The 24,801-nt window shown below is 44.3% G+C and overlaps 1 protein-coding gene across 2 annotated transcripts in view; it reads left to right on the top strand.

The window, feature by feature from the left end:
* Positions 1-24,004, top strand: part of ARIH1 (ariadne RBR E3 ubiquitin protein ligase 1) — an 88,151-nt gene extending 64,147 nt beyond the window's left edge. Inside the window, exons 7-14 of one of the 2 annotated variants that reach the window (XM_090028680.1) lie at positions 1,184-1,290; positions 4,969-5,011; positions 5,744-5,815; positions 15,462-15,592; positions 15,702-15,760; positions 17,572-17,843; positions 19,915-20,027; positions 23,241-24,004. In XM_090028680.1, coding sequence (XP_089884806.1) covers positions 1,184-1,290; positions 4,969-5,011; positions 5,744-5,815; positions 15,462-15,592; positions 15,702-15,760; positions 17,572-17,843; positions 19,915-20,027; positions 23,241-23,325 — 882 coding nt within the window. In that variant the 3' untranslated portion in view covers positions 23,326-24,004. The remainder of the gene's footprint in view (positions 1-1,183; positions 1,291-4,968; positions 5,012-5,743; positions 5,816-15,461; positions 15,593-15,701; positions 15,761-17,571; positions 17,844-19,914; positions 20,028-23,240) is intronic. The other variant, XM_090028681.1, reaches the window with a different exon arrangement.
* The last annotated feature ends 797 nt before the right edge of the window (positions 24,005-24,801 follow it).

Here is a 24,801-nt window from a genome sequence, read left to right as displayed (position 1 = left end):
GACCCCGTCAGTTACATGCTGGCCAGAGGGAAGCACAGCGGGATGTTACGTGAAGATTTAGGAAAGCATTGTTATGGTAGATGAGGAAAATGCAGTTGGTAATAAAAGCTTCCTAGGACTTGTGTGCTGTGTTGCCTGTCCTCAAGGGGGCTGGTTCGAAACTGGAAGCCACTGAAGTTGTGGCAGGTACTTCAAAGGCCAGTTTTTAATGCATTAAGATATAGAATTGCTTTGAATAAATATTCGTGTGTTTTAACCAGTGGCTCCTCAGCTGAAAATTGCTGAAAGTGTGCAGAAAAAGGTAACACAGATGCAGGAAAATTTTCCAACTTGCATGAAATCCATTGGGACAAAGTTGTGGGTCGGGACAGTATTTAGCTACTCTAGTCTGTCTAGTAATTTTTAGAAGTAGTTTGTACAGTTTAGTCGCAATCTAATCATAACTCACTTGTTTATTGGCCACTTACCTGTTCAAATGTAGTGATGGAGCTGCACCGTGGTTAAAAAGCAGAAGGGTTATTAAAGGTTAGGAAAGGTCCTAGGTGCTGTCAGGCCGATGTGTAGCCTCAGGAAAATACAGACATGGCAGGAAGTTGGTATATTACATGCTGGGTAGGAGCCTACCTAACTAAATCATGGTTTCACGATTTTTGCAGAAACCATGAAATATGAGTCTTCACAGTTATCACAAAAATGATGCTGGCCACGATTTCCCATGGAATTGACCCCCAAAAATGCTTACCAGAATAGAGAATTAGATTTTAAATTTAATATTTATGATAATTGATAATTTATATGGTAGTTCCACAAAATTTCCTATTCTGTGGATGCAAGTTTCACTGATAATACTTCAGTGGGAAAGTTTTAACACTTGTCTCAAAAGTGTCCTCCAGATAACTTTGTACATAAATTACAGGAGACAAAAGTAACTGTTCTTCTGTATATCCAGAAAGGAGAACTAGCTACAGTATCACTTTAAAGACACTATATTCCTTCCTTCCTGTAGTTAATGAAGTAAATGCATGGAATAAGGAGGTCTTAAATTCATTGTGTCAAAGTTTGACAGGAAGATCCTTGAAGTTAAAGGACACAAGAACAATGTTGGGAGGGGAAAGGCTAAAATAAATGGCATCTCTTTTTCCTAGTAATTTTTGCACCATGCTTTTTTCTTCATATTTTCTAGTGTAATCGATTGTTAAAATGGTGTCCTGCCCCAGACTGCCACCATGTTGTTAAAGTTCAGTATCCTGATGCTAAACCTGTTCGCTGCAAGTGTGGGCGTCAGTTTTGGTAAGAGCACTCAAATGAGTCAATGCAGGGCTACTTTACCTTAAGGCTACTTTATTTAGCAAACAAAAAGAATCCTAGTTTAAAAGGTAGTTTAAACTTTGCAGAAGATAGTATGGCGGGAAGGAGGGAAACCTGAGTCACCATTTTGGTGCGAGGGAGAGATTTTCAAAGTAGCTTGTAATTAGCTTTGTGTATACTTCCTCATGCTTCAGCCCGAAATGTTCATCTCCTTCCCCTTGAAACTATCTGCCACAGACATGATGCTAGCCACAAGAGATTGAATATTCTACCCTGGAGAAATTACTGGAGCCATTCTGACCCCCTTGCATCCTCTCCTCGATTGATTCATTTAACCAGGGAGTGGGAGCCATCATCGGCACCTGAAGAAGCATAAATTGGCTCCTTCATTACCTAAGAGATGGTTTTATGGGCCTTCATGAAATAAAATCTGAAGTTGACATAGATTAAAATATATAGAATATTCTCTCTAGAATTGAACTGATGTGACCATTTTTAAGATAGCTTGTAATGCACAGGACTGGGAATTGGAGATAGTTCTAGCTCAGAGAGGCTGAGGTTGAGCCCCTCTTTTCCAAAGCAGGGGAGATTGTCCTGTGGGAGATGATTGTTTATTTTAGTACACAAACTACCATAGGTGGAAGGAGAGAGAAACAACTGGGGGGGGGGGGCTGAATATGTGTGCGCATGCATGCACGTTCTCCTCCCCACCAAAGCAAAGTCTGCAGGGGGAAGAGAAAGGGCCATGGGGGTGTTGGGGGGAATGGGGCTGGGACTAGGAAGGGATTGGAACAGAGCCGGGCCTGGGATTGTGGCTGGGGCCCTTTGCACCCATCTCAACCCCTGTGCCTGAAGTCATTGATCGGTGCCAACGACCCCTGTAAATTCACTGCCCCACACTGGCCGGAGCCCTGGCCCTGCACTGCCCAGAGGGGCCCAGAGCCAGCCTCGGCTGCACCACCAGGCTGGAGGGGATGGAGCCTGTGGGCCCCCTGCTCCCACATGACATTGTCCCCGGGAAGAGCCCAGCACCCCCTCTAGGGGCACGGCACCAGGCAGCCGAAGGGGTGCCCCCCCCCCCCCCCCCGGATCTTTGCACAGGGCAAGGCAGGTTAAAGGTGCAAGCTGCGCTTTGCCTGCTCTGTGCTTTGCTGCTGCCTTTGAAAGTGGTGCGGTGCTATGCGAGTCCCACCGCTGGGCGGGCTGGGCAGTGGGGCTCTGATTGTCCCATGACCTGGCCCAGCCGGGACCCCATTCACCATGAACAGAGCCCTGGCCAGGCTGGGTTGCGGAACAGTTGGAGCCTCGTGTCTCGTCCAGGGTTGTGGCATGGGACGGGGGAGCCAAGAGGGGGAAAATGTGCTCCCTCCCCTGGCTCCCCCACAGTGCGCACAGAGGCAAGAGCCGCCTGTCCGTGCCCCTGAACCAGCTGCCGGGTTCCCATTGCCCCATGACCCGGCCCTGTCCCATAAACGAGGGCCTGGCCAGGCCGGGTCATGGGGCAGTCCCCACAGTGCAGCAGGGGGCAGGGCAGGGGTCTCGATCTGCCCCCTGAAGCCCAGATAAAGAAAATGGAAAGAAACTAACCTGCCTGCTCAGCTGGCTGCGATCTTGGCTGTGCAGGGTATGTTTGTGTGGGCACTCCTTCACCCCTGCTGCAGCAGCCTGCAGCCAGGCCATGGGGCCCTACCTCCTGCCTGTGTTTGAGGGGGCTGAGCCTGGTTAGCCCCCTCTTCCACCACCTATGCAAACTATTATTAAATGGCCTTCACCCCAACTACAAAATCTTTCACTCTGTTGATAAGAAATGGCAGCTGTAGCCAAAAAGCAAGAAAAAAGTTAAAATGTTCTTTAAATGGTTTGGCAAGGAACACTGAGGTGTACCAGTGCATCAGTCAATATTGTATCTGCACCAATAAAAAGAAAATTTACATTATTGGCAATTGGCTTTTTTTGGCTGATGTGATGGATTAATGCCACTGATGAATACCATATGCATGTGCACAGCTGCAGCATGCACACGGCTAGGAGAGCAGCCCGGCAGCTTGAAGACCGTTGTCCAGTGGGTAGGTCTGTTTGGGGGTTAAGGGGCATGGGGGAGGGAAGGGGGTGCAGGTTGAGGCTCTCATGGTGAGGGAGGGAGTGGGGAAAGGGGCAGATGCTGTCTGGACAGGGTGCAGGACAGAGTTAGCGGCTTGTTTGTGGGGGGAGGGCTTCTACTGCTGTGTGCATCCCTGGGGGAGGTGTGCAAGGCACGTGCCCCCTGGATTTGTGTGTGGGGCCAGGGTGAACTGTGTGCTTAGGTCGCTGTGCTTGGGGTGGGCAGGGTATGCAGTGGCACTGGGAGCGGGGGTTGTAGCCACCCCAAAATTTGCCATAGCCCTCCTCCCATTCCTGCCGCTGCCTGGCCCAAGCGCAGCCTCTTGGATGAGGCTGGCGCAGCCCCTGGCCCATATGCACAGCAGGCAGCCTGCTGTCACCCAACACATAGATCTGGGAGGACACATGTCCCCCATGCCTCCCCCAGGGGTGTGCACAGCAGTGAAAGCCTCCCCATGCCACTCCCCACCACGCCCTCCAAACAAGCCATGGCAGGACAGCACCTGCCCCTGCTTCAGCCCCAGCCCCTTCCTTACTATGGGGTCCTTGATCAGTCTCCTGCACGCCCCACCCCCCGAATAGAATTTTAACTGAATTTTAACTTGTTTAACTGAATTTTGGTTTAACAGCATATTGCCTTACCAACTGGATTCTGCTCTCCAAGCTGCTGGGCTGCATGTCAGCAATTGGATCAGTATTGGCCAATATGGCTGGTCAATAATTGGCCATTGGTATCAAATTGGGCCCAAAAAATCTTTATTGGTGCACCCCTACTGAGGTCTGAATTGGATGCAAGGTTGCATTTTTATTTAGGTTATGAACATCACCAAGGGTGTGTTCACTAGAGAAAATGCGTTTAAGCCAATTTGTGAATAATTAACACAGGAAATCCCTTATTCTAAGCATCTACTTTTACACCTATTACCCTTTTGGGGTATAATGCACAGGCATAGTCCTCTGTGTTTACCAATATGCTTGGTTTATGAATAATAGCACAGATGTAAAGTAAAACATACAAAGCTGCCTCTTATGGATAAATGGAAAATGAATCCATATCAAATGAATGTTAGTAGTCAGGCTCCTTCTTGAGCACGCTCTAAACTAGATGTCAGCAACGTTTTTGGGTATAGTGCCAAAAACACTCATAGCCTCAATTTGTAAGATGTTGGTGTGCCAGGGGTGGACAGGGGGAGCTGCGAGGGGCCCAATCCTTGTTCTGGCAGTGCAGCCCCAGCCCCTTCCCTGCCGTTTGCCTGGAGGTACACATGCAAAGCAAAATGCCTTTGGGTGCCATGCTCTGGCACCTGTGTGAGGGTTGCCTACCTCTACTTTAAACTATGGCATACACCTGTTGGGGGGCATGGAATTTCGGTTCATCTGAAATGCGCTTACAGCATATTGCCTTCAGCAAGATCTGGTGGCGAGATACTTTCATTAGAGTAAGCCAGAAGAAGAAACCCACTTTGGAAGTAAATTTGTTGGAGTTATCTTTTAATGCAATCACTGTCACAAAGTAATAGATGAAATGCTGTAAACTAACTCAGAGTCTTTCATTTCTAGCTTTAATTGTGGTGAAAATTGGCATGATCCTGTTAAGTGCAAGGTAAGAACCATCTGTCTTCCTCACTGAATCTAGGGCATTGTGGCATTAAAGGACTATATAGTCCTATTTTGTGTATGTCATCTGGCAAAGTAGAAGGGAACCTTAAACCACTTACATCAATGTATGTAATAGATTTCTGCCTGTTTGGGCCAAAAAAAAAAGGGACAAACAGCACTTGAAATCTGCAAGTAGTCTGATGTCCCCTACTCACGGCAGAGCTACTACTGTTGTTTGGGAAATTTCTGACCTATGATGTTATAGTAGTCTCTCTCCTTGCCTTTGGCAGTAGAAAGCTATGGCCTCAGAAATTCACATTTGCTCTCCAGGGAGCACTGGCATGCTCACAGCGTTCAGGTAGGTGCTTAGCACCTCAGTGGGTTCACAGGTTGCTTCCGGTTTTCATACTTAATCTTGCTGGCCCTGATTCCAGGGACTGCTGCTGTATAGTGAGCTTTGCAGGGTTGGATTGTTTTGTTACAGTAGGACAGTGCCCAAAAGCTGGGCCTAAGATTTGTGGTACTGTGATACTGTTTTCTGCTAAGTGTCAAGTGATTCTGATACATTATCTGCCATGAACAAATTTTAAAAACCATACCCACCTTGATTAACAAGCAGTGGCATTCAGTATGTAAATATATCTTTGCACATTTTTTTTGTTATGTGCTTATTATGACCTTTTTAATTTTACTAGAAATATCTAAAGTCTATTCCGTTTCATCCTTTTCCTAACAGTGGTTAAAGAAGTGGATTAAGAAGTGTGATGATGACAGTGAAACTTCCAATTGGATTGCAGCAAACACAAAGGTTGGTTTCACTTCCTCTCAGAAACCTGTTTTCTACAGAAACCCTGATGCAAGCTAGCACAATAATGTAATCCTTTGCTACCAGGGGAATCTTCCTCCCCAGCCCTGTGCTGCTGTCAGTATAAGGTGCTGAAGTTGCTAGTACACTTAAAATGCTTCTTCCTGTGGACAGGTAATGTTTTGAATTCCAGTTCAGGGTTTCACTTTCATACTAAAAGGGTTAATTGGAAACCCAAAGCAACGTAAAGTCTTCTGTCTAACAAATTTGTATTTGATTCTGTGTGTGAGAAACATGCAGCACTGTTGGTTTGGTAAGGCTGTGTTAATTTACATTCGCCTTTTCAGGGGCTGTTCATTTCCGTTGGGCAGAATTCCAGATGGAAACTGGCAGAACAGCTGTTAAGATTTTATTATGTAAATCCATTGGTTCCAGATAGCCCAACTCTGCATAAAACTTTAAATATTCTTTTTTGTTTGCTTTTGTGAGGAATAAAAACAGAGAGGCTGACACAGTGGCAAGGAAACAAAGCCTATAACTGCCATGTGGGGACTCCAGTTTAGAAACAGACCTGGGCCTATAGGCTGCCAAGCCAGAAGGGCAAAGAAAAGTGATGGGGGAAGACAACTAAGAAATGACCATTCTGTTTTTCTTAGCTCTGCTGTGTAATCTCTGAAAGGGCATTGTTTTCTGTAGAGAAAGCGGATCTGGTTTGGGGCACTTTGCATCTTTTTCAGTGAAGTAGAATTGGGTGCATGGTAGCGGGTGAAGAACTTCCCACTGTGTGGAGATGCATGGTTGAAGGTACTTCCGTTCACTTTTTTAAGTGTTTATGCCTGGTCTCTGCTCGGAAGCAAACTTCTGAAAACTCAGCAAAATTTATATTTTAAGCGTGTTTAACAAGCTTCATACAGTGTTGAGAAACCTCCTCATTTCACTCGAGAGGTTACTCAGGTTTTTGTTCAAACTTTGCTTGATCCTTAAATATTACTAAAGAGAGCAATGATTCAGTGGGCTTGATGTGATTGATTTCTTTTCTGCTGTAATCCTCCGTGGGCTTCTGTTTGCCTTGTGGCTGAAAGGTGAGAGGGAAGTATGCTCAGTAGACTGAGTTGGTATTGCCTTTTAATCTAAAATAGCTTGGGGTACTACGAGGCACTTCAGTAAACTATTCCTGGCTCTCCTCTAATGCTGAAAGATGTGGGCCTTCCTCCCTCAATTTGTCCAAAATTTCAGCTGTGGGGGGAAAAAAATAACGTTTACATTGGAAAAGACAACTTTCTTGGGATCCTAAATCTACTAGTAGGAGCCATTTTGGTAGTGGGGTGGGCAGGAAGCTGGAACCCAGTGCAGGCTGTCAGTAATCAGGATTTAGCTGCAAGCGGGAGAATCCCTGGTAAATCCACATGTTGAGAAGGTTAGTGAAAGGAAATGTCCTAGAACATCTGTTAAACTACGCTTGGTAATATTTTATAAGACCCTTTTTTCAGCAAGAAAATACTTTGATAGAGCCCAGACTGTACAGTAGAAACGAACCCAGAGTATTTGCGTCGGACATCTGAGCAGACCCGCTGTCACGGAGTCTTGCAGCATCTGTATCAATTAGATTAACTATGGGACAATGTCAGTTATTCTCTCAGACCTCACGGTAGATTGAATTGAAGGAAAAGCTGGCAGGAAATGTAACCCACCCCCGGTAATGACCTCTGTGCCTTCTCAGGGGTATTGACAATGTAGAAGAGTGTAATTTTACACTATTAATGGTTTAAATATTAGCAATAGTGACTGTTGGAACACGCACAGTTTGAGCTCTGCCCAGCACTTATTGGCATTCCTCAGGAGGACCAGCACAGCACAGCACTCCAGCAGAGCAGCGTGCCTGCCAACAGCCTCCCTCTTCTGGCTTAGCTGCCTGTTGGCTGCAGTCCAAATTCTCAAAGAAATCTGAGTGCATCTGACCATGGCACGTGTTTACCACCCTTCAAAATGGACCCAAATATTTGTATAATCCTAAAGAATCCTTTCCTGCTCGGGCATGGCGGGAGGTGGTAGGGGTGTAGGAGAAATAACTCCATGCAAAGAAAAACCTCAGAAGGGCATTCAGGCTCAGACTAATACTGCAGCTTAGGAACGCAAGACATTTCTTGAAGTAAAGAACCGTGAAAGAAACTGAAATTAGTCAATTATGAAATGCCCTGTTGAGTTAGAAAACCTGACTCCATTGTCTTTTAACTAATCTTGCTTTTTGTGTGTGCCTTCACATTTCTTCCTCTTCCTGCTGCAGCTTTTTAGCTTGTGAGAAATTCCATCAAATAAGGCCTTACTGGCTACTCTGAATACCCACAGGATTCAGGACCTCTCCTGTGTAGGTCAACAAAGAATTGGATGGGTACCAGTCTTTACGCGCTGTATATTCAATTGGTGGTCCTGTTGGAGGAACAGTGGGATAATATGATACATTTGTCCATGCTTGCCTTAAGAGACAGGAGTGCCATGAGGGAAAATTAGAAAACTGCCCTATGACAGAACACAAAAACGAAAGCAAGCTAAAAGATTGTCTCCAGAAATTGGTGTGGTGTAATGAAGTCACTTTTACATGGACTTGATCGATAATCTAATTTATTTATGTGCAGAGCATCATGAAATTGAAATCGATGTTGGGCTTAGCAGGGAGCTTTCTGGTCCCTTGTATTGACACTCCTGTTTTCAGTTTGAGGGATAGTAATGTGGTTTGTAGGATTATACCTCACAGGAGCCCATTGCACAGAATGTGGCATATAGACAGAACAAAATCTGGATTAAGTAGTTTAATCCAAAACAAATTGACTTCAAACTGAAATGTGTCTAAATGGTGATGGACATTGATTCACTTCAGGTGCAATTTTAAACCAAGAACAACTTTATGTTAAGGCCTTAAATCCTTAATGTTCTTGTTCTATTTATTAGGCATAGCTTGGGACATGAAACACTTATTCACAAAGGTGAATTATTTCTTTAAAGCAACCCTCCAAAGAATATTAACTAGGAGTCTTTATAAAAACCAGTAGAAATTTTAGCCGTAAATATCAGGACTATCAAAAGAATTCCTTGGCTGTTACTATAGGGTGCCTGGGCAGTTTGAGTGTGCTAAATGGAAGGGGCAGAAGCATTCAGCACTGAAGACCAGGCTTCCTCCATCTGAAACATGAGTCACCAAAGTAAAAATTCCTTCCCTTTGCTATTGCTCTGCTCTCTTGGTTGACATGATGTCACTTCTCTACTATTTTCCAGGCCAGACAAGACTTGAATTTCTTGCGTACATAACGAGCAGAATCTTTTTTTTTTCAGAAAAGCTTTCAGGCCTTCGTCCATTATAAAGAAATGCAAGAGGGCACAAGCCCAGGTCTCTCTTCCTTTTCAGGCCCTTTTGACTGCGTGCTCCACTCTCTCTCTGCTGTCTGGAAAAGCTGCATTTGTGTTAGTGCCTATAAATTTGGCATCCCATCAAGTCCTTTTTTTGGCACCAGCTTCAGACTTTTTAAGAATATCTCTTTCGTTTCATGCCAATACATTTCAGTGCTACAGCCACAAAGTAGCTCGTCTCGGATGTAGAACTGCTATTTTTCTTTTTTTTTTTTTCTTCGAATGAGCAAGCATTTAAACCATCCCGTTTAGCTCAGTGTTTTCTACATATAATTACACTAAATTGTCTTGCATGAGCATGTATAATAGAACGTGCAGAATCCAGAACGTCAAGAGAACGCTGGTAGGCATTGAGCATCCTTGGGGCGTTGAACAATCCATTTTTAAGTTTGGAACTTAAGTGCAGGTATCTTTGGGCAGAGCAGGAGTACTGACATAACTCCAGTTCCCTGTGAGATTTCTGGAAAAGCAATGAGGGCAAATCTCCTAGCATAGTGTGGCTATGGCACGCTTGTCCAACATGTGGCCCGCCAAGCCATTTTCTGAGGCCTGAGGTGCTGCAACAGGAAACGAAAGTAAACAGTGTTTACTTTCGTTCATGCCCCTTGTCCCTCCCCCAGCCCCTCAGCAGCTTCCTAATGGCTGCTGAAGGGCTGGGGAAGGGACAAGGTTCCCACACACACCATGTCAGCTTGACATTGCCAGTGTGGTGCAGGTCCTCCCCTCCCCCCTCATTTCACAGTGTCTCTTCCTAGCCCTGCCCATCCCTTCCTCATTTGCATGCCGGCCCCGCCCTGCACCAGTCCCCCGCTGGCCATGCGGACTGGAGCGGGTTGTGCTGTGGGGGGCGCGGATGCTGGCTCGGAGGGATGCTGCGGCTGGGCCCGCGGAAGATGCTGCTGCTGCTGCGGCTGTCGGGGCTGGAAGCTGGCACTGCTCCTGCCTCCCCACATCCCCCCATGCCTGCAGACATTGTGCTGGGGGTGGTGAGTTGCAGGCCTCAGGGAGGGAGGCAGCCCTGCAGGTTGGGCTCGGGCTGCCCCAGGGGAGAGAGAGGAGGGGGGTGTCCCTGTGCATTCCTGCACCTTCCTGTAGGGCCCCTGCATGTCTCCCTGGCTGCTGAGTCCAGGCGCGCAGCTGTGGGAGCATCCCAGGTGTCAGGGAGGACATGGCGGGGTCAGGTGGCACCCCTTGACCCCTGCGCCCCCAGGCTGTGGTCGGACCGGACAAGCCGCATGAGCGCCTACTCCTGCTGGCCCACTGGGTGATAAAAAGTTCATTCAACCCCACATTCAAAAAGGTTGGACATCCCTGGGCTATGGGAAGCACTCGAGCTGTTTCACCTTTGCTGATATTGGAACTGCAGTTCCTGAATAGGGTAATAATTGCTGTATTCAAAATATAAAGCTAATAAAGACTAAGCATGGCAAAAAGGGGACAGGTTTGCCCTGGGTTTTTTTTTTATAACCTTAAAATAGTAGTTTTCTACCCTAAAATAGTAGAATTCTCCGGATTATGAATATCTTAATTAGGTGACCCCTTGCATCAGAGCATGATGATGATCCATCCAGAATAATCCTCTGGTTTGGTAACTTGACTTCCTTTTCATAATGTTGCTTGGCTGCAGTTCTTAGTAGGGGCCTCATTTCCTAACCTCTTCAATCTAGAAATACTGCTTTTCCATTCCTTGTATTAATAGTTTGAACGGTTTCTGGTCCTATTGCTGCCACTGCTCAGCATTTTTTCAGCGTTTGGTGTTCACCGACCTCCTCCCATGGTTTTTCTTAATGTCATTGAGCAATTGTACTCTTATGAACACCAGCCTAATGGGGCCCCACTTCCAGGGTTGTGTAACTTTACTGTAGAAGTCACCTTCCATGATCTTCTATCTTTGGTGAAAACTCAGTTACTATCCACTTTTCTTGCTGAGGAGCTACAAATGTTTACGGGAGCAGAATCCCTCCTAGGTGTTAAGACACAAGAGACAGTATTGGAAGGGGGTGACTGTCCAAACAGATGCAGTTATATCCTACCAACTTATTTTAAAGAAACAGGCCTTTCTTCAAGCAATTGCTTCAATGTTTAAAGTATCGCCAGTTACTGTCCTGTTGAACTGTTATGGTTTTGTTTTTTTAAAGAAGCAGTTGTGGAAGTGGTGGTACTGAAATATCTTTGTTGGTATACAGGGCACTCAGTTTTCCATAATCTGGATCAATTCTGAGTTCATGTGTAGCCTAAAATGGATTGGTTTCATGGCTGGTGGTCTTTGATGAAGTGCAAAGGACCTGATTCCTTTTGATCAGACCATAGTAGTGTTCCTGATCTGCCTTACAGGGTCCTTACAGTGGGAGATACTGAAGTAGTTCAGGGTGAGAATCTTCTAAATGGTTTGGCTCTACCTTCGATCCAGCTACTCCACTTGATTGGCTTGGCTAGAGCCCTGCTGACACTGGGGGCTTTGACTAAGGTAAGCTGGTAACAATTCAAGCTGGAGGAACATGTTATAAGAGAACCAGCTGGAAAAAAACAGGGCTAAGTTTTGCTGCTTCAGTTGAGGGGGGTCTGGTTCTTTCAGATTTGCTTGTGTGGTTTTGACCAAAAGATTATGATCCCCCTATGGTAGTACAAATTATTAAGACTGAATTATTGCAGTGTGCCAGAAGTGGATCTACATCTGCAGAGTAGTTGAAGTTCACTGGTGTGGAGCGCCATGGACAGATGAATGGTATTTCTTGAACAGGGTTTGGCCTGTTCCATGGCTAGAGCTGGCAGATGTTACGCCAGTACAAACAGACTTTGCACTTCACAGTTGGTACCCAGGAATTGGTTTGAATTCAGTTGACTTTCCCGAATAATGCCTTACTTGCATTACATTCTGGCTTGAGATGCATGCTTCTCTTGTGGGCTGGTACTGTAGCAGTTGAAAACAGAAGAACTTAGGCTGACAGAGGAGACACTTTGTTTCAGTGACATCACACTGCAAGCCCTGTTCTCCCCCCAGGAAGAAGGGGAAGCAGGCAGAAAATAGGGTGGGCTTTGACTTCAAACATGCTGATGTGGAAGACCGGCCACTGATCCTGAGCTTTAAGAGCGTGTGTGGTGGTGGCCAAAGTGGCTAGGCACTTAACGGTACTGAAGAAAGCAGTAGACTGAAGCAAAAGCGAAGCTGTCTACTCCTGTGTTTCTCAACCTGTGAGTCTCAAGAATATACAAAAGGGCCACAAACAAGCTTTAAAAATGGATCAGTAAACTTTTAAGAATGGATTCTCCTTTTAAAGATGAAAAATGTGGGAAACGGTGGCTTTTCCCCCTTGAAAACTGGCAGAGATCCAGCCTGCAAGGGGCTGGTTGGGGCTTTCCATGCCCCACACTGCAGGGCTGGGACCTGAGGGTGGGAGGCACCAGGCCAGGAGTGAGGGGTGCTAGGTCAGGACTGGCCATTGATTGCAAATGGGTCCTGGTACAAAACAGGTTGAAAATCACTGGTCTGCTTGATAGGCTGAACCTTTTAGTTTGAATTCTCTGAGGAAGAATTCAAGTCAAAGTTTAAATTTGGATAAAGGAGTCTCGCTGTGGATAGAGCACAGATACAGAACAGTTCACACGTTCACTGACCTGTGGTAACTCCTTTCTTCCCCCTCACACACACTCTCCCTGGCACCTTTTTAAGTCTTCATAATCTCTTAATCCATCAATACCTAAAGTTCCACCATCTGCAAAAAGGAGGCGTCAGCACTTACCTCTAGGAAACACAGAAGATGGGAAAAAATTGAGGCACTTGGGGAATGTGCCATGCAAGTGCCTAAACTAGAAGCTGCTCTTGAGTGGAGGAAGTGAGTGAAAAGAGTAACTGGTTACCTACCTTGTTCACTCTTTCTGTAAAATGTCACTGTTGCCTTGGACATAAGTAACATGAAGTTTGGCTTGTTACCTTGTTACTGAAGTAGGGAAGTGGCATTCATGCCCTGCTCCCAAGCCAGGTCTGTTTAGGAATTCAGTGTTAGTCTCAAAATGCCAATGCAGGTTTTCTCTTCTGAAATTTTAAATGAGCAGAACTTAAGCATAGGTTGTAAAAAGGGGCTTTGGATAAAGTAGGTTACATTTTATTCTGTAATTCAAAGTAAACTCAGTGACTGCCAACTTGTACCTATAAACCAACTAACTGCTAGCCTCTTTTGTGTTTTTGGGAGAACGTCCGTATTGCACAGAAGTGCCCCAGCAGTGCACAAAAAGGGAAGTCACATTCTTGACATTTTTTTAGTTTGGAAAACGCGTTGCAGAGCCGGGGTTGTAGCTTATAATGGCAGCATAATATACTCTGCCTGCCCCAACAGCTGCCTAACAGTTTGTATGTTGATTTATAAGATTATCTGGGAATTGCTTTGAATCCTACGTCAGCTATTCGCTATTTTGTGTTAAGCTGCCTCATATGTCATATGTAACAAACATTAAATTTATAAGAATAATGTGTGATTTCCTGAGTGGCGGAAGTCTGTGAATGCAGTGAAGGAAAAGCGTGCATTTTGCTAATGAAATGGATATTTTAAGATGAGATGGCTTATGTGGCTGCTGAATAGGAAGGACACAGATTCTGGAAAAATCTGGTTTTGGAAATGTTTTCTATGTGCAGTTCTACTTTTCTAGCCCCCCTTTGTTCAGCAGTGACCCTATAGCCAACTAATGGATTCCAGCCGGGTTCCCATTCTGTCCTGTGCTGTAAATAAAAGCTTTGTCTAGGGGTAGTGCACAGAGAGGAGGGAATATGCAACAGCAGTGCAAAGGCCCCATGGAGGGATTGGAGTATTGGGTGGGAAAAGTGGGTTTTATTTTATTATAAACATGCTGGGTCAAATAATTACTCTAGTTGATAGAGGCTTTTTTGAACTGCAGGATGATGCTTTCTTTGTCTGAGATTTTCAGATACTTGGGGGGGGCACGAAGGGGGGCTTCATTGCAGCTGCTGTGTCACTGATCCAAAACAGCCTTCAGGGCACCTTATTAAACTGATTAAGGAACATTTTTGTCCATTTCAGCATGTATTCTACAAAGAAAACAGGAGGCTGCAAAAAACACTTCTGGTGTTCTCTGCAGAAAGTGCCAGCAAAAAACTTTCCCTCTCACTTGCAGCTGGGAAGATAAAGGTACCTAGACAAACAGACTGGAAATTTCTGAGTATAAAGACTCTTCCCATATTGGTGACTTTTAAATGAGGTGTCTGTATACACAGATTGGTTGCAGCAGTTGGCAGCCAGATTGCATTCCTTGCTTCACTTTTCATAGCCAATCCAAGATGGCCTGTGGCAAGTTGGTGTTGCTGGCATACTGCGGCGTTGGCTAAGTTTAAAAAAAAAAAAAAGTTTTCTAACATGTATGAAGCAGGCTATGTCATCATCGTACAAAACACTCACCTGTTCTGTTAGCCTTGCCATGAGCTGCTGGTGGTAGACCATTTATTTGGCTTCCACTAGAACCACTGTTATATTATTACAGAAAGCAATAATGCTCTAATTATAAATATAGTTAAACATTGGAATAGGTTAATGATGGAGGCTGTGGAATCTTTATTCTAGGAAGTTTCTAAGAAGTTAGATAGAAACACTTGACTATAAAGGTTTAAATAGGGATGATCCTACTTTGGGCAAGGGGAGCAGTGGGGGTCACTCTTTTTGGCAGAAGTGTCACAAATTAGCCCCATACCCTCCTGGAGTACCACTCTAGTCTCTTTCCTCTGTCTAGTCTGCTGCTGCTTCTGTTCCTCTGCTCTGTGTTCCCTGCCCAATCTCTTTCTCTGCTTTTTCCTCCCTGCCTGATCTCCTGCTCTGCTTTCTGCTTCCTTTCCTACCTGCTGCTGTACTTCCTGTCTCCTGGACTAAAGGACCTCTTGAGATCCCTTCTAGGTCTATTTTTCTATGATGATCTTAAAACTGCCTTTCTGCTGGACTGCTAAGGTGACACTGGCCAACCAGCTAACCATAATTGGGTATACAAGCAAAATGAGTCATTCCTTAAAACTGTGTTGTTGTGCATCTTTAGTGTTTGAAAGCATTTGGGCCCTGACTTGAGGGCAGAAGATCTTTTAAAATTTGCTCTTATCTATTTTGATCATCAGCTCTCCAAGGGAGGTAGTTTTTCAGCTGTGTGAGGCTCATTAGGTTGAATAAAGGTAGAGTGAGAGCAGCAGGTTTTCTAAGAGGATTAAAAAGCCCTGCCTTGATTTTAACGCTGACTGTCTGTGTTCTGTTTACAGGAATGCCCAAAATGTCATGTGACCATCGAAAAGGATGGCGGCTGCAACCACATGGTCTGTCGGAACCAGAACTGTAAAGCAGAGTTCTGTTGGGTGTGTCTTGGCCCTTGGGAGCCACATGGATCTGCCTGGTAGGTTTAGAACAGTAACCTAATGGCTGGACATGAAAGTGGCATTACAGACCTTTGTGTACATTTTTTGAAAGGCAATTCTTAAGCGTCAGATGTCTGTTTGTTACAGGTACAACTGTAATCGCTACAATGAGGATGATGCAAAGGCAGCAAGGGATGCACAGGAGGTGAGTCCACAACTTTTGGTGGGGTCTGGAGGAATATCTTGCTCTGGGAAGTGCTTTTTGGCTCTAAACCTGCATTTTAGAGAGATGTACCCACTCGTGGAACTGTTGGACAGAGAGCAAAAGGCATTTAGCTTGCATCACAACAATGGAATCTTGTTTGGTTGATATATAAAGTCCTTTGAACACTTTAAGATAGGTGCCTTTGTCATTTTTGTTTTCTGTTGGCGTTAAATATAGTTGGCTCTTATGGAATGTAATCTCAACAGAGCTATGAATCCGAGATGGTCCTGAGTGCTTTGTAAAGTGTTCTGTATAGCAAAATTCTTGGCGTTTATGGCCCTGTGTATTGAGGAGGAGCAGACCTTTTGCATGTAAATGTAGTGGAATTCCTGGTGGTTTTTCATAGCAGTTGTCTATAATGGGTCTTTCAAGAGCTTTCCTGGATTGCTTTGTTCTTGGAAAGTAGGCTGGCTCAGTGAGTAGAAGTCCTGGACATAGGTTTAGCTGTGTTTTTAAATACCAGTTACTTTGCCTGTATTCATACCAGAGCATTTGTAAACAGGGAGGGATTGTCTTTCATGCATACTGTGGGTTGCAGAAATCTATTTTATGCGCCTTGGCTAAGCATTCCTGTAGCCAAGCACTTAAATATTTCTTGAAATACATTCTAATACAAATCCATACTAGCATGTACTGAAGTAGAATATAGCCATCACCTTCACATTGAGAGATTTATCCTGTGCGCATCCTTAATACTTCAGTTAATCTGCCAACAAAGAAATTACTAAGAATAATGGTTATGCATATGACTTGTACCTATAATAATGATCAATAATTTATCCTAGGCTGCTTAATATCTTAAACCTCTTTCCCATTCCTTAATCACGGTGTTTACTTAAAAACATACTGGAAGTAATATTTTTAAAACAACATTAAATTGGACAGATAAATCAGCGTTCTAAAATCCTAATAAGGATGTTCATTTCTTCTGTAATAGGACCCCGAGCCACCTACATAAGCAGATGTAATTGAAATGAAGTAGATCAATTCCATTGCCAAATTGAGGAAGTAGATGTGTGTCCATAAAAAGAGAATTTTGACTAGTTTAGTAGTCTGTAGACTTTCAAATAAACTGCATAAAAGGTCTGGCTGGACTTGTTTTGCTCCTTTTAAAATATTAGAGACTGACAAGGATGATGGACTAGGGAAGGAAAAGATCTGGCTTTGCGTTGTTCATAACCATTTTCATTTGGGGGTGCTTGAACTTGGCAGTAAGGGCCATAAAAGGGATTTAAAATTAGGGCACAACTCTTCAGCTATCCAGCAAGAGAATAGAGGGCCTCCTGTCAGGAGTGGGATGGTAGGACACATTTCCCATCTAGATTTATTTTGGCTCTTTAGTGCTAGTGTTGCACTCTGTCCTGTGTGTGTGCAGGTAATGGAGATTTGAGGTTGGTATACGTTAGCAGGAGCCGTGTGGTGGTGATTCGGGCATATATATACTTACTTGCATGGATTATTTTGGAAGTGTGATTCAGTTCTCAAACGTCATGGATTGGGATCTTGTTTAGCACTGCAGAGGGTGTGGATTTGCCTACTCAGAGCTGTACAATGACTGGTGTGCTTCTGCAGAGTTGTATAGAGTAGTGCTACATTTGTATCTGAATGTGACCAGCTAAGGAGCCAAGGAACCTATTCAGAAAGGAAACTCCTTTCTGTTGGTCAGATTTGGAACCCTTATGAGACTTCTTGTTTTCTTAGTTATCAGCCCCTACTTTGTTTTAACTATTTGTTTTCTTTTTATATAATGGGAATTAACACAGCGATCCAGAGCAGCCCTGCAGAGGTACCTGTTCTACTGCAACCGCTATATGAACCACATGCAAAGCCTGCGCTTTGAGCACAAACTCTATGCTCAGGTGAAGCAGAAAATGGAGGAGATGCAGCAGCACAACATGTCATGGATCGAGGTGCAGTTCCTGAAGAAAGCAGTTGACGTCCTCTGCCAGTGTCGTGCCACACTCATGTACACTTACGTCTTTGCCTTCTACCTCAAAAAGAATAATCAGTCCATTATCTTTGAGGTAGGGAAATGTGTGCTTTTGGCTTGTTGGGAATAAAGATTACATTACTAAGATGCAATAGGGAAACTTGATCACAGTTGGTAAGAAACTGGAAAGACAGAGTTGTGTTCTTTCTCTCTCTTTCTTATAGTTTCATAGTTTCATAGTAGCTAGAGTCGGAAGGGACCTAGGTAGATCATCTAGTCCGACCCCCTGCCTTGGCAGGAAAGAGCACCGGGGTCAGATGACCCCAGCAAGGTGCTCATCTAACTTCCTTTTAAAACTCCCCAGGCTAGGAGCCTGCACCACTTCCCCTGGAAGCTGGTTCCAGGCCCTAGCCGCCCTGACTGTGAAGTAGCGCCTCCTGATATCTAATCTAAACTTACCCTCCGCCAGCTTGTGACCGTTATTCCTGGTCACTCCTGGCAGAGCACGGGGGAACAGGGACTCCCCCAATACCTGCTGATCCCCCCTGACCAGTTTGTAGCAGGCCACAAGGTCCCCCCTTAACCTTCTCTTGTGGAGGCTAAACAGGTTCAGGTCCCGTAGCCTCTCCTCATAAGGCCTGCCCTGCTGACCCTTGATCATACGAGTGGCCCCCTCTGAACTCTTTCCATATCGTCCACGTCCCTCTTGAAGTGTGGCGCCCAGAACTGGACGCAGTACTCCAGCTGCGGCCTGACCAGTGCCGCATAGAGGGGGAGGATCACCTCCCTGGACCTGCTCGAGACGCATCTGTGGATGCATGACAGGGTACGGTTGGCCTTCTTGACTGCCTCCCCACACTGCCGGCCCATGTTCATCGTGGAGTCAATGACGACTCCAAGATCCTTTTCCGTCTCCGTGCTGGCAAGAGGGGAGTTCCCCAACCTGTAAGTGTGGTGCCGGTTCTTCCTCCCCATGTGCAACACCTTGCACTTATCAGTGTTAAACCCCATCCTATTCTCATCCGCCCACCGTTGCAACCTGTCAAGGTCAGCTTGTAGCCTATTGCACCCTTCTAGTGCACCCACATCCCCCCACATCTTAGTGTCATCAGCAAACTTGAACAGGGTGCTTTCTACCCCGTCATCCAAGTCACTGATGAAGATGTTGAACAGTGCGGGCCCGAGGACCGAGCCCTGCGGAACCCCACTGGCCACGTCCTTCCAGGTCGAGAAGAACCCATCCACTACCACCCTCTGGGTGCAGCCCTCCAACCAGTTGGCGACCCATTTGACCGTGTGGGCATCGACACCACAGTCTCCCAGCTTTTTGATGAGGACAGGGTGAGAGACAGTGTCGAAAGCCTTCCGGAAGTCCAGAAAGACTACATCCACAGCATGGATGATAATGAAGTAGTGTAGGAGTTGGATTGCATGCAGCATTCCCTCCTGGAGAAAGGAAAGTTGCCTTTACACAATAGATAACTGGCTAACCACAGTCTAATGCCATAACACAGCCATTGCATTTTCAGGCCTACAAAAGTAAATATCAAATTTGGGACTTGAGGTAGTTGGAAATGTTTCTAGACCTTGGATTTAATCTCTTACATGTGTCCAATATTTCCTGGTTTTAAGACAATGGTAGTAAAATAGTGCCTCTGGCTGCTACAAAGACTGAAGCAGTTTGGGCCTTTTCTAATTAAAATAGCCTTTCATCATTATTTACATCTGTAGTCAGTCAAAGCCACATGGCATAGCAGACCATTGGTGTGCCCGCATTAATAACCAAGCACAGCGCTGAAGGTTTGACAAAGGCCTTGCTCACGTTTCGAGGAGTTAAGTGTGAAAGGGACAGAAGGAGAGAGGCACCTGTCTTTCCCACAGGATAAAGCAAATAAGGAAAGAGCTGTTTGTTTCTTTTAGGTGTGTTGCAAATCAAGGAAGACTGTAAAATAAAATGTAAATGTTTGCTGGTGACTCTGCCCATCAAATCATGAAATGAATTCTCTGCCTTCTCAGTTCTGATATCTGGAGTTAATGGCTCACTCTGGTGTGTAACACAGTGCAGAACTTCCCCTCTTACTTTTTTTTATTTAGGTCATGATGATGCTAGTAAGTTTGAAGAAGTGTCTCGCTAAAAGAAATTGGCATGTTTTCATTCTTTGCAGAATAACCAAGCAGACTTAGAGAATGCTACAGAGGTGCTTTCTGGGTACCTGGAGCGAGATATATCCCAAGATTCTCTGCAAGACATAAAGCAGAAAGTACAAGATAAGTACAGGTATGTTTTTGAAGTAAACACTAACTCAAATACTACATTGTACCATTACCTTTCTGTCACTTCTGATATGGTAGGTAACAGTCTAGAGGGAAGGCAAATGTAATAGCTTCATTATACATTTTTCAGTCAAATCTCTAGAGAGTTGCTCATTTTGGGCCTCTAGCCAAAGTTCTTGGTCAGCAGCCAACCTGTAACCAGGCAGCTGAGGCCAGAGGTAGAGAGTGAGCACTGATCTTCTCTAGTACATAAAATCAAATAGGCATTAGCAATGCTGGGATCCTAATCTGGTTTCAACCCCATGTCCTCTGACCTTCTAGGAAATGAGTCTTAATTAAGGGGATACAGAGCTTCCCAAGTTGTGAGCATCTGTTCTGTTGAATAACAGAGAGAGTTTTGCAGTCCCTGTATAGTATGTCTGTATTAACTACTGTTGCCTTCAACCTCTCCTGTAGGAGTAAAAAAGGAGTAACCAGAGAACAACAGCATTAGGAAAAGGCCGTAGATGAGGGCAAAACACAAGGGAGGAGGACACTTAATTTTGTTGGCCAACACGTTTGCCTTGAGATGGTTGTGTGTTCACTGGGGGCTTCTTGCCCTGTGCGCAAATTAACCTGTCAATAGGGTATAGCAAGAAGAGAGATGCATTATAAAGAAAGTGGAGAGACTAATATAACCCTTCTGTACCAACTGTCACCCCCCAAATGCATCTTTTTGGAGCAGTGAAGCTCAGATAGCACACATTCAGTGGCTGCTTAATGTTCTAGAGCAGTGGTTCCTACACTGACAGATTGCACACCACCAATTTAAAATAATATAACCTTATGTACCACCAGCAAATTTTTGTCATATAGAGTAATTATAAAAAATCTGTTAATGCGTACCACGGACAGGTTGTCTGCATACCACTGGTGGTACCTGTACCACAGATTGGGGACCAGTGTTCTAGAGAAACTCATCTACAGTATGGAAAAATACAGGACTGTAAACGTAAATGAGTTTACAGGATTACAAGTTTTAGTTTGGAGGTACCGGGCCTCAATTGCTGCATTTGTTAGGTCTATCAGAAGAGAAAGAAACTTGCAAGTAAAATGAGCTCTAGTGTTTGGAGCTTTGTCAGGGAAATTAATTTGCTAATAATATGCCTAGTGGGGCTGCTGCCCACTGTGTTGTATGTCTAGAATGCTGCTAGGACTTTGTTTTGTGAGAATCTGGTTTTTGTGAGGAGCTTGCACCATTTAGGTTGGTGTTAGGCTGAGATTCCAGCTCTGATTCAGAGTTGCTGATTCCATTGACTTCTTAATATTGAATATTCTTTTAGGGGTATTAGCAGCTACCCAAAGCAATTTTAAAAATAAACGTGGGCTGGAGTGTATGGAAACACAGCTTCCCAAACCTATCAACTGTTATTTTTGGGGAAAAATGGTGAGCTTTTTAGGTATGCAGGAGACCCTAATTCACCAATCTGGTCATGCACTACAAATACTACTTTTGTTGCCTGCTTTTAATATTTAAACTTGATGTCCATCATTTGCTGGCCATATTTTATAAGGCCACGATGAAACAAAGGACTGAAGAATTGCAAGGGGAACTGCAGGATGTAGAGAATTCTTTAAGAAACTGCACTGACTGTCCATTCAGCTGAGAGGTGATTGTTTTTGGTCTTTCAGCTTGTGATGCTTGTGGCATTTCTGGAAAATGGGATTTAAAAACCTAGCAAAATTAACTGAAGTTTGGAAAGCAATTACTGTGCATGTTCCATTTATCACATGCCTCATGAAATGAATGGAACTTTGTGTGCTCTCGTATTGCAACAGCTGATACCAATAAGAACTAGAATAGTTCATTTGAATAAATCTGTCAACTGGATCAGATACTGAATGTTAAGTGTTAAAGCTGTAACTTGTAGCAAGGCAATTCTGAGTTCAGGCTAACCTGATGTTCTTTTCACTTTTATCTGCCTACATATGGTAATCATAGCTTGCCCAGTGTTCCAAAATGTCTGCAAGAGATGCGTTTTTTAATTTGCTAATGTGTTTCTGGACTTAGTTGAGAAGAACGATTTTGACTTGCTGAGAGAGCTCACAGCTGTGAGAGCCTTTCAGTTGACAGTGACAGATACACGTCTGGAAATTGAACAGCATGCCTCTACCCCCATTGGGAGACTGGCTCTTGAACTCCAGTTTCTCATATTACATCTGAATAGGTTTGCCTCAAATAACTGCTGCTGGTGGTATTGTGCCTGTGCTGCCTGGCTGCACCTGTTTGCCACCGATTCATTGGCATGGCTGTACCTGGCACAGTGGGATGCGCTTAAGGGGTTATGGTTTTGTTCCCATATGCAAAGAAGAGGTGGGAGAAATAAGGCATAACCAGTGAACAGGGACAGTCACCAAAGATGTGCTAATAAATATTAAAGGGACCCTGACATTCAACTTGTTTATAAACTGCACTTAGATCTTTGTAAGTCTGTTTCTCTTCTTTCTAGTTGTAATACATCTGAATTGAGTATGGCTTCCTTTGATACAGCTGGTGTTATTACTGCTAGGTGTGTCCCTGTCTCTGGGCTCAGTTTAATTGTCCCATCCCTGACAGGAAAATTATCATGACAGAAACATGTGCAAACAGACCTACTGAATAACTTCTTTTGAGGCTTGGTCCAGTTAGGCCAGTATCCTACTTTTACAGCCAAGTAGTGCTTTCCTTCAGAATGGTAAAGGTGGAAGTCCTGGAGCTGAACAAAACTAGGCCCAGTGCAGTTGGATAATTGTTGTTGTAGTTGGTTTTTATTTTGTCATCTTAATGTAGCAACCTTGGGTAGGGTCCCAGGTTGGCATTCAGAAAAACCTGCTTTTGTTCCCAGGTCTGCCATTCAATTTGGACAAATCACAATCTTTGTGTGCCCATTTTTGTTTGTGACATAGGGAGAATACTACCCATCTTTGCAGAGAGCTTTGAGATCATTGGGTAAGAAGTGCTTTTAAGTATGTGCATTTGGTGCACACCTTGACAGAGTGACCGTGGGGAACTCCCAGGTCTTAATTATAGTAAACTATAAATTCCCTGTGAGTCCATAGGTCACACCTGGCACCACCGTTTTAAGCTCAGGTATAAAATAGGCCTGCATTCCAAGGCAGGTCACTTGTACAGTCACTAGTGGATATAGTGTACTCTTTCTAACCTGTTTCTCTTGCGTACTCTCCCCCTTTGCTACAGATATTGCGAGAGCCGACGAAGGGTTTTGTTGCAGCATGTGCATGAAGGCTATGAGAAAGACCTGTGGGAGTACATTGAGGACTGAGACGGGCCTGCATAAAACGAACTCTGAAAACTTTACCATCTAGAGTGCTCATGAAATTAAAACAAAACACACACAAAAGAGGCACTATGCCTATTACACCGCTGGGTCTGTAGTACCGGGATTCTGTTTTGTTAACAGAAAATTTAAGTAAATTATATTGTAATAAAAAAGGTAGATAAACCATTGTACAACAGTATTCTAGGCGGCCAATAAGAGTGTGACAGACGCACTAAAAAAAAACAAACCCTCCAACTTTAACTTGTAACGTAGCTTCATTCTCCATGCCGATTCCTTTTTCTTTTCTATCTTTTCCTGTGTGTAGTACAGATGAAATTTAAACCAGTTTCTTGACACTGCTTTTCATGTCCAAACCAGCCATTTTGATGTACCTTTGGTAAGGGGGAAGGGGTTTCTCCCCTCCCGTCCCTCCTCCTCTCACGCACCCAAGTACATGAATGAATGTTGATTGGCTCTTGTAAAGACCGTTCTTGGGGAGGGGAGGAGGGGGGTACACAGCAAGGAAAAAAACCTTTGTATATGAATTTTAAAACAGAGGACAACACAGTATTTTTCAAAATTGTATATAGCGCATATGCATGGACAAAGAGCAAGCGTGGCACGTGTTTGCATAATGTTTAATTACAAAAAAATATTTATTCTTTAAAAATCTTCAAGATTATGTCTATTTGCTGTGCATTTTCTTTCAGTTTGATTTTTTTTGATTTTTTTTTTTTTCCTTCCCTGGGACAGGGGTGGGGGGAGCGTGTGCTGGCGTTAGTGACTGTCGAAGGTTTTTATCAGAGAAGTTGGGTTTCTCCTCTTCGTGCAGCTCTTTTTTGTCCTTGGCCTCCATGGTTTATATGTTTCCATTGCTGGCAACAGAACCATCCCTTTCCTTCCAGCTTCTTACAAACTGATTTAACCTGGTGTGTGTTTCATTAGAGATGAATGTACCTCGTGATTCAGAATGCTTTGCCTTTCTTCTTTTTAGCCCAGAATGACACCACTTTATCTGCCCAAATCAAACCTAGCTGTTCCCATGCACCTAGGACATGCGCTCTGCTCCTAGCTTGAAGGTCAAACCTATAGGAAGTGTATATTTAGGAATTTTTAATGATGGAAAGGAAGGGGGGGGTGTTTTTACAGGACTTGTCAAAGAGCATCTAAAGATTTCAACTGTGTGGATCTCCTCTCCCTTCCACTTGCAGCTGTCAGATGGAACGTTCCTTGCTGTTTTCACTTGCATTATAACAAATCGTGACACTGAAAAGGAAGATGGTGGAATTGTCCTTGTGTTTGTATTGGGTTCAATTACTGGGCAAACTGTCCTGGCAGATATTTAACACTCCATCTAGTACAGTAGAAATTGAAGTCAGTGAGCTATTTTTCAATGAAAAGGGGGAAGAACTAATGAATTTTAGCTATTGAATCCATTTTTATGATTTCTGTAACAAGAGCTATGTTAAAGTAATTAAT

This window comes from Crocodylus siamensis, chromosome 15 (genome assembly GCF_052110815.1).
Source record: "Crocodylus siamensis isolate JL-2025a chromosome 15, ASM5211081v1, whole genome shotgun sequence".
NCBI lineage: Eukaryota > Metazoa > Chordata > Crocodylia > Crocodylidae > Crocodylus > Crocodylus siamensis.
This window is presented reverse-complemented; position numbering and strand designations above follow the sequence as displayed.